We start from the raw sequence: 9,313 nt of genomic DNA on the forward strand, positions 1-9,313 counted from the left end.
GTGGGATTTATAGGAACTGCTACTGTACACATTTATTCAAACTCAACTGTTTCTATTCAAACATTTAAGAAAATATTGAGGGATATTCCTACTTAGTAACACTGCCAACATTGTCACAACTCAAATCCATTTTGTCAATGTTCAAAGAAAAAAAAAAGACATCATTTTTGATTCAATTCTTTATTAAATACACAATACAGAGGAAAATGAATAATCCCACCTGAACGAATTCTTCACAGCTTCCCATTTAAGTCTAACATCTGAAAGAAAATGACCACAAAATTGATATTTCACAAACTATGTACATTATTTACAGTGTCCATGTGCTCAGCCACAGAAATGGCTTAACGGTGTTTGTTTGGGCTGGAGTTTTGCCCTGCACTGATGGGAATCCAATGGCCGTAGGGCTTCCGGCTTTCAACGCTGTCAACTCTGGGAGTTACCTTTGCAGGAGATGGAGCCACCACTGTTGGCTTGGCAACTGAATTCTAGAAAGAAAGAAAAAAAATTTTAACACCCAGTTTATTCCAGATTGTTTTGACTGTGTGCACTTTTGAGTCACTTACATTTACACTGAAAGCAATTTTCCTGCTTTCCATCCTTGGACTGGACACACCAGGCTCTGACTCGTCCTAATTCAAGGAGAGAAACAGATTACAAGTTACTCATGAGCAAGGAACTAAGCTTCAACCTGAAGTTCAAACTGATGGACTTCAAGGTCTAGTTAAACAATTCTACTTCATATATGGCACTTTCAAACTGCAGCTTTCATGCAGCCCTTCGTTACTTAAATTATATCTAAAGGACAGACCTTGAAGCTGTATAAGGCAATTAAAAAAAAAAAAAAGTTAGTTTGTTTAAACTGGAAGAGTGATGGAACAGTGATCAAGACGCAAGTTCCCCAGCCCCTCAGCACACATCTTGTGTACCAACTTATCTTTAGGTTATGGAGAAGAGTTGTCTTGACTGGAATAGTCATTATAATGCAGTCCACACACCTGTGCTCCTTCAGCGAGTGGAAGATTCTGCTAAGTAACAATAACCCATTTCATCTGAAAGCATAAATACATTGTAATGGCACAGAACTAACACCTAACTAAATTATTTACATGTTTGTGCAATAAGCATATGCATGTAATCTAGAGTGAATTACTATGTTAACTGTATGTGCTTATTCCATATATTAAACATACTGCAACATCTAAAGTCAGAACATGTCAACGCAAACAAATGGTTGTCACCCATGTCACATGACAGCCTTTTAATCCCAGGTGCCGATGAGTGAAGAAGACCACTGTCATGTTATCTATGAAGACAGGAATAAATACAGAGCATGTGTGTTCCCTCATGGGTCAGGTTAACAAAAGACAGGAAATAAAACAAATAAAGAAAAGAAATAGACCAAGAGCAGGTAATGCATTTGGTGTGCTCTCAAGAAAAAAAAAATGTAAGAAACTTAAATCTAAAAGAACCTACATTTTTCATATATATATATAACATTTATAGTTACTTCTATGCAACTTTCACCAAGCCAACAGCAATGTACTGTAGCTACAACAACAAAAAGTTTACAAAGAATTTCTCAGTGACTGAGGAGGTAATTTCTTCTACAGTATATTTTTTTATCATTAGCAAAAACACTCACCTCTAAATGAGTCTTTTGGGAGCCATGCCTCATCCCTGTAACAGGCTCTGGTGAAGAACTTCTGGCTGCTGGCTGCTCTGACAGGATAGGCTTCACACTTTCAGGAAGGTCCAGCTTCTCCACTCCAAGCATTCGCATAGCATTAGCCTTGGCAACTTCAAGGAGTTCCCTTTTGTCTGTGGACAACAATGAAGATAGAGAAGACGGCTATTAAATCAATACTATTCACCACCTGTGCAAAATAAAAATAAAAAAAAGGAAGAAAAAAAGTTTACTCACCACGCAGGCTTAAACTAACAGAACGTCCAGATGACCTGGATCGCGATCGCCCCCTGTAGGGCATGGAAGGAGATCGAGAGAATCTGCATCTCAGCTGACTTGCTGGTCTCCTGTACCTACTCCAGCGTGCTGGAGACCAAGAACGGGACCTGGATCTATAGCTTCTGCGATGACGGGAATATCTGTCTGATACCGGGGAGCGTGTGTAGGAGCGGGAACGAGCCCTGTAGTGGCGTGGTGGGGATCGGCTGTAGGAGCGAGAACGTCCCCTATAGCGGCGGGGTGGGGACCGGCTGAAGGAGCGAGAGTGTGCCCTGTAGCGCCTGGGTGGGGGCCGGCGGTAGCCGCCATAACTGCGGTGGTTATCACATCGACAGCGGGAAGAATGTCGGTAGCATCGCGGATAGGATCGGGACCTGGAACGGGACCTGGAGCTAGAGGATGACCCGCTCCTGCAAGAAGATGAAGATGAGGAGGATGAAGACCTGCTGCGTCCACGGTGGCTTTTACGCCCTCTGTAGTCAGAACCAGTGGAACGGCTGCTGGCAGAGCTGCTAACGGATCGTGAGCGAGATCGGGAGTGTGAAGAGCCTGGGCTCTTCTGGTCGAAGATCACATTGATGCCGTCGCTCTGGCGAGCCTGTGCCATATCAGAGTGCGAGTCAACCTGTGTAGCCATCTCTCAGTTTTTCTGCCGAAGGCTGAAAGAAGAGACAGAAATTAAAAAGTTACTATATGTATCGATGTAAAGCAAACGTAACTTGATTCCATTAAGTTTAAATAGTCTATTATACAAATATCAAAGACATTTGAATATGTACTGTAGAAATATGGATGACGTAACTAAATTCTACACAATACTGCCCCTAGTGACTGCAGTAGCGTTGCATAACTCCAACGGCTGACCGGAGAGTTCTGGAAATTTCCAGACTCGCAGGCTAAAAGAGCTCGGCTAGTAGCTTAGCCTAGTTCTTCTAACAAGAAATTCTTTGGGTGATTCAACAACCACGCTTATGTATTAATTTAAAAGCAAATGGCTACACAAAACATAAAAAAAACAATGCTCATAAGCACTAAGCCCCCAAGAAACGAAAATATAGGCGTGTTGCTGTAGTCTTACCAGTTAAAATGTAGCTGGTTGGTCTCCTTATAAAAACGTCGAACGAAACGGCTACTATGTAGAAAACACTTAAAGGTATGTTTTCACAAGGCGCGAGTGTAGAAGAACAGCTAAAAAGCTATCAGATATATTGTCTTGTTTACAAATGCTGAAAAAAGAACAAAACCTGTCCTCTAATGTTGATCCTCCAGTCGTCGTTACTCGAATGACGATGAAACTGCAGCTGCAACTGCTTTTAAGAAGCCTCGGGAAAGTTCCATTCGTGTGCTGCCCGGCCGATTCGACGTTTTTGACCAGTTCACTATCAAGAGTCTTCTAAGTTAGCGGGAAAAGCCCAGTGTTTTCTAAATTCAAGTCGCCACACATTTGTTCACTGAGAAATGTTTTGAATTTTGTTATTTTCTATTTCAAAATGACTGTGAAGTTGAGATTGTATTAAAAAGAAAATCCATTTACTGAACTATCCAAAAGAATCGAATCAGTTTCAACGACCCGCCCTTCAGGAAAATGGAAGGGAACGTTTTTTTCTTTTTTGCTTATGTAAGTGCAAAGCATAATGCGGTTTTAGGAAACAATAAAATTTATAGAAGTGGTGAAGATACAATTTCAGCCTTTTTAGCTGCGTAGTATATAATAGTTGAGTATATGGTCCATTGTGCAATAACCGTATGGTTAACATGCCTATATTATTTGAATTATGTGTTATAACTAATACATCTTTTTGCAATCATTTTTCCTTATTTAGGATACCCCAAAAGTAACGTGATTGTGTTAAACGTTTTTAACTGCTAAATCTCTATGGTAAATCATTCGTCTATTGCAGGTCAAAGTACAGCTCACTTTGAGAGCTATGCTAAACTCATTTTATAACAGATTTACTCGGTTTACAGTTAAATATTAGTTATGAAAAAAGTAAATATAATTTTTTTTGCAAAAAGTGTGTTGGATTTTAAAATGCAGGTCAGTGTAGAAAAGCTGTGAGATTCTCTGCAGTTCCAGAAGCATCGCTTTGTTAACCCTTCAATAACCCTTATTTTATGTTGCAAAATAAAATGAAAATATCAACTATTTAGGGTCAATGCTTCAATTTAATGCTAGAAATAACAGTTTAACCTCCCAGCTCTGTGCTATGTAACACATTATGTTTGTTATGACATGGAAAAGATACATGTTTTGATGTTTTATATGTATCTTTGTCCTATTTGTACGTTATATTGGAGAAAATGTAATCATTGTCCTTTCCCCTTAATAGCAGACGTTACAGTCGATCTCGCGACATTTATGTAACATCTCCTGTTTACTTTGAGTAGACGTAGAAAAATAGATTGCGCAGGTATAGCCATTTCCTGTGTCAACGCCATATTGTGATGGTCATTTAAAAAAAAAACGTGTACTAGAGATTAAAAAGAAATGTTTACGTACAATTGTATTACTTCGAAGTTTGCTATAACTATGTATCTATAACTTGCTATAACTTATGTATTGGGAATACATAAGACACCTATGCTATTGAAAATAGCATAGGTATTTCTCTATTTTTTTGTTTACTTATTAATTTATAATTAATAATAAGTTGTAAAATAAGTTAATAGCTAACAAGTTGTGCGACTAAATTCATGTTTTAAAAAAATGGTTTGGTAATTTGATCAAAATTTGACATCTTTGTCATATTTGTGGAAATATGACAGAGCGAGCGCTCTTAAGAACAAACTATTTTTGACGTATATCTCTCCGGTAACCTTGGCAACAAAAATGTTGGCAGTTTGGAGAAAGTAAATGGCTCATGAACACTCGGAATGCTCTTCTTTCGTCTTTGTAAGTATTTGTGTGAGTGGGAGGCACATTTTTAGACATGTGTCACTGTTTTTTCTTGGATAGTAAAATGTAGAGCAGTGTATATTATCTGAGTGTAGCATTAAGTTGAATAAGTGTATTCCAATTTGTCATATTTCAGTAAAAAAAAAAAAAAACTTTTATAAAAGACCTTTAGTTAAGAAAATCAATACGTGCCTTGTGACCTTTTATTAGCTGTTCAATGACAGTCACGTGTTGTGAGGATAGATTTGTTTGACTAAAGTTTATATTGGCATTAATTAAAATAAAAAATGATAGATAGATAGATAGATAGATAGATAGATAGATAGATAGATAGATAGATAGATAGATAGATCATGATCAGTTTATACAGTTTTTATTGTACAATATTACATTCAGATTTTTTTTTCAACGGGGACGATAATAAAGTGATACAGTTATACTTAGTGTTTTATTTTCAAATGTTGGTTTTGGTCTCCAAGGAGCAGTTGCCACTCACAATATGGCGGACAAGCTACCGTGTGGTTTCTACAGCGCAACGAACCCGTTGCAGCTTCTACTCTTCTATGTCTGCAGCTTTTGGCTGAGTTAACCACCGAGTAAACACTAGCTAACTTCCTGTTCTACGTCTTCAGGCAGCTGCACGCAGTCAATATTCTGCTCCAAGATGAACATGCTCGACAAAGTGCCATCCTGCTACGGATATGTGATATTAACTTACCTGTATAGCTGGATTATGCTGGGATATTTGGCAGTAAAGGTTGGCGGGGCCAGGAAGAAATACCAAGTGAAGGTAAATTGATTGAGATTGAGAAGTCTCTAAAGTATTTGTGACGCGACTACAACTTCTTTGAAAACATTTTTAATGCAACTGCTTGTTTATTTTACAGTATCCCGCAATGTACAGCGACAAGGACCAAATATTCAACTGCATCCAGAGAGCCCACCAGAACACATTAGAGGTGTACCCACAGTGGCTCGTTTTCCAAACAATTGCAGCCTTTGTGTATCCGGTATTTATCAGTTTTTATTTACTTAATCAGTATTTATTCGTGTATTTATTTCCATGTACATAGAACAACGACACGACAGCCAATCAACATATGGTCTTTAACCCCAATTCCCCTGATTGCGAAAGACATGGTGTCACAGTGATGGGCGTATTTTCTCCATATCTCATGAACTTATTTATCTATTTATTTATTTTACATTACTTATATGGTCTCTGATTTCTATTGTCTGTGCTTTACTAGTTAACTGCATCTGTGCTGGGTGCTATTTGGGTGACCAGTAGGTTCTTCTATGCATGGGGATACTACACTGGAGGTAAGACCGCCACCCCCAAACGCCCCTCCCTTTTTCATTTTAGGAGAACAAGACGTCACCTAGTCTGTACAGAGATTCAGCCAATACCTTGCAAAATGTGTTGCTCCTCACCTAGTTTAGTTTAATTATTTACATAAGATACCACCTAGGCAAAAGGTTATTCATTTTAAAAAATCAGGACATCTGATAAAGATATGTGAATCTATAGCAGTTGACTCACCATGTTCTTAAAACAAATACTTTTTAGTTTGTCTTATCTTATTGTACAACAATGTTTTGTTTATTTCTTTCTTCCCAGATCCAAGCAAGAGGATGAATGGCGCCTTTGGCTACATTGGATATCTTGGAGTGGTCCTTATGTCCATATACATTTCTTTGCAATTGCTTGGAGTCTTTTAAGATGGTTTTCAACCCATGGCTCATTGCTGGCAAACATCAAAAATAAACTCTCCATACTTAAGTGCTAATTTCAGCATATATTTTATAGGTTGGTAATTTGACATTAAGGTTTGTTTGTATTGTTTAATTAAAAAAAAATACTTCATGTAGCCAAGGATTATCAGAAAAAGAATGAGATGACTTAATTTTGGTCTCATAGAGTGTTAGTGGTGAAAAGGCGAAGCAATGGGGGTTGATGGCTTCATGTGACTTTCACATGATGCTTAAGTCACAAATCTTGCTCTGAAGACACAGTTCTTGTTAAATATGGAAGCAAATGTTATGTTTACTTCCTCAAGTCTGTTTTATACAGCACAAATATGATTTTTCTTTTAAATAAAATGCTTTGATTTCAGTCATTCAAATAATAAAATCTCAAAGAGAATAAAAAATAAATGTCTTTTGTTCTAATGTTCCTAATCATTTAAATTAGTTAGATATTTAGCTACCTTTAGATGAGTTAATTTTAAGCCTTTGCTCTGAAGCCTACAAATTTGCTTTTTTGTTATGCTTTTCCATTTTCTTATCCAGGCAGTGACTATTATTCTAGGCAAGACAAGTTTAATTGTACAGCACATTTCACCAAGGCAATTCAAAGTGTTTACGTGATGAAAACATTAAACAAAAACACAATGCATTGCAGTGGCCCAACAAAGGAAAGAAATAAAAAGCTGAAATACAGACTAAAATGTATCATTTCACAGGTATTATTTATCAATGGCAACTCTTGCTTTAGACAGATGTCTGCAACCTCTTTCTCTCTGGACCTTTCACCATGGCTTTTTATAGTTTTGGATAAATGATAAAGAGTCAACTAATTTTAACAAATGACGGTTTTAGCAGGTTTCATGTTTGTTTCATATAATAAATGCATTTGATTTCCTCAACAGAAATGCCCACTTTACTTTTTACTTGTGGTTTTATTTTTACACAGCTTTCCACAAATATTGACATCTCATACAAAAACTTCGATTTTTGCTTTTTTTTCTTATTAATGTGTTTGATATTTTTCTTTAGAAACCTAACAATAGTAATAAAGCAGTGGTTCTTCAAAACTGACAGAAGAATTCTTATAGTGGATACTCGAAATAAAATACAGCTACTCTGTTTTTAAAAGATTAGGCAAAAGTAGTGGCTCTAAACAAATTTTATTTAGCTGGACTGAGGCAAAATGGCACTTTTGGCTATAAAAGGAACTCAGAGTTTCAGCATTTTTGCAGTTCCCTGGAAATTTGTTCCATACTAGAGGATAAAAACTGCATCCTGCTTCTCCATGTTTGTTTCTGGATCTGGGGGTCAGATTAGATTTGAACTCAATCTAAATGATCTAGTTAGTAGGTTCATAATTTAATTAACTGAGAATGACAATTTAATTCAGTGAACAAACTAAGAATAATTTTAGATCAGTGGTACAGTGGTTTTGCAAATGAAGCAGACATTTTTAATAATTTGAGATGTGGGATAGGTTGGGATTATGATTCAAGCAAAAAAATACAGTGAAAAGGAGCAGAGATACAAATTCACTATTGCATTTGCATCGCATTTTCCTAAATTTCAACTACATGATTCAGTCTTAAGTTCAATCATAGTTTTTGTCACTTTCTTATTTTAATGGTTTACAATAAAGTTAGTGTAATCATCGCTTTTTTGTTTGTCTATGTATGACAAACAAAAAATATATTTCAATGATTCTTGAGAATAGGGACAAAATGGGTTTTAATTTTCCCAATTTTTAAAAAAAATATTTCTCAACCTTATGTATGCAAATATGACAAATAATGTTTTGGAAATGTAAAGATGCTAAAGTGCAGGCTCCCAGTTGCAACATTTTTTTAAAAATTACATTTTTAATCGACCTGACCCAGAACTTTGTCATCACCATCTGACAAAAATAAATATAAAATTATTTTTAAAATACCCTATTAGTGATATTTTTACTCATTTTTACAGACAAATGCTTCTCAAGAAACAAAAGAAATATTATTTAAAACAAAAAACAACAAAAAGTCCATCTAACGGAGTTGACAGTGCATGACGGAGTTGACACAGAGCTGAAGGTGGTGACAAACTAGTGAATAAAATGAAAAACTTGATATATGTGAAGTAATGCAATTTATGTAAAATTAAAATAAATTAATTGCACATTTAGGTGAGATTTATAAACAATTTCACTGAAAGAGTCACAAAAACTTTTGGAGTTGACATCTGACGGAGTTGACGAAATGCCAAACTGCCTCAATGTATATGAAGTTATTCTGAAGGGGGCCATATTGTAGCTTATCAGGTCAATGAAATCTTTACAGTAAACCAAAATTAAGCTTTTATTTCACACAATTTTATCAAAGTTTTGTAAATTGTCAGTTATGGAGTTGACACATCATGGTTGTGATGAGCAACTAAGGAATAAAAGAGAAGAAAAAACTAAAGAATAACATAAGCTAACCAGAGCTAATTAGCCCTCTTAGCAAAGGAAGAGAAAGGAAGATGTCATAGGGTCCTTAGATGTTCTGGTGCCCCCCAATAATGCCTGATGTTTTTCCTTTCTTTTCATGTCTAACGGTGTTGACAAAAACTAGGGACAAAATTCAACGGAGATGGAAAATATCTAAAAATTATTTTTAATTCAACTTATCGATACTTTTACAATTATTTATATTAATACTTATACTTAATTGTCATAATATATAATT

General features: G+C 36.1%; 2 protein-coding genes across 5 annotated transcripts; one reads left to right on the forward strand and one right to left on the reverse strand.

The window, feature by feature from the left end:
* Nucleotides 1–164: 164 nt before the first annotated feature.
* Nucleotides 165–3,263, reverse strand: rsrp1 (arginine/serine-rich protein 1). Of its 4 annotated transcripts, none has more exons than XM_007574578.2 (5): nt 3,045–3,262; nt 1,925–2,625; nt 1,646–1,821; nt 567–632; nt 165–488 (listed from the first exon to the last, which is right to left on the reverse strand). In XM_007574578.2, exons 2-5 carry the CDS (start codon nt 2,601–2,603, stop codon nt 345–347), a joined length of 1,065 nt encoding a protein of 354 aa, XP_007574640.1. In that variant the 5' UTR covers nt 2,604–2,625; nt 3,045–3,262; the 3' UTR covers nt 165–344. The 4 variants fall into 4 exon arrangements, 2 of the variants coding, with proteins under 2 accessions (XP_007574640.1, XP_007574649.1); XR_477814.2 differs by lacking the exons at nt 165–488; nt 567–632 and adding exons at nt 788–1,052; nt 1,242–1,306 and having other exon boundaries at nt 3,045–3,263; XR_001658938.1 differs by lacking the exons at nt 165–488; nt 567–632 and adding an exon at nt 788–1,052 and having other exon boundaries at nt 1,242–1,821; nt 3,045–3,263.
* A 1,505-nt stretch (nt 3,264–4,768) lies between these two features.
* On the forward strand, nt 4,769–6,971 carry mgst3b (microsomal glutathione S-transferase 3b). Its single transcript, XM_007574603.2, has 5 exons — nt 4,769–4,859; nt 5,495–5,652; nt 5,750–5,872; nt 6,113–6,185; nt 6,484–6,971. Exons 1-5 carry the CDS (start codon nt 4,841–4,843, stop codon nt 6,582–6,584), a joined length of 474 nt encoding a protein of 157 aa, XP_007574665.2. The 5' UTR covers nt 4,769–4,840; the 3' UTR covers nt 6,585–6,971.
* The last annotated feature ends 2,342 nt before the right edge of the window (nt 6,972–9,313 follow it).

This window comes from Poecilia formosa, unplaced genomic scaffold (assembly GCF_000485575.1).
Source record: "Poecilia formosa unplaced genomic scaffold, Poecilia_formosa-5.1.2 Scaffold8, whole genome shotgun sequence".
NCBI classification, from domain to species: Eukaryota; Metazoa; Chordata; class Actinopteri; order Cyprinodontiformes; family Poeciliidae; genus Poecilia; species Poecilia formosa.

Excerpts from the sequence above, each read along its gene's own strand:
- rsrp1 (XM_007574578.2), bottom strand. The coding sequence starts at position 2,603 with ATGGCTACACAGGTTGACTCGCACTCTGATATGGCACAGGCTCGCCAG. Across the intron at positions 633-1,645 it reads CCCAAAAGACTCATTTAGAG|GACGAGTCAGAGCCTGGTGT; the intron begins GTGAGTGTTTTT and ends TCCTTGAATTAG. Across the intron at positions 489-566 it reads AAATTGCTTTCAGTGTAAAT|AATTCAGTTGCCAAGCCAAC; the intron begins GTAAGTGACTCA and ends CTTTCTTTCTAG.
- mgst3b (XM_007574603.2), top strand. Across the intron at positions 5,653-5,749 it reads GGAAGAAATACCAAGTGAAG|TATCCCGCAATGTACAGCGA; the intron begins GTAAATTGATTG and ends TTTATTTTACAG. Across the intron at positions 6,186-6,483 it reads ATGGGGATACTACACTGGAG|ATCCAAGCAAGAGGATGAAT; the intron begins GTAAGACCGCCA and ends CTTTCTTCCCAG.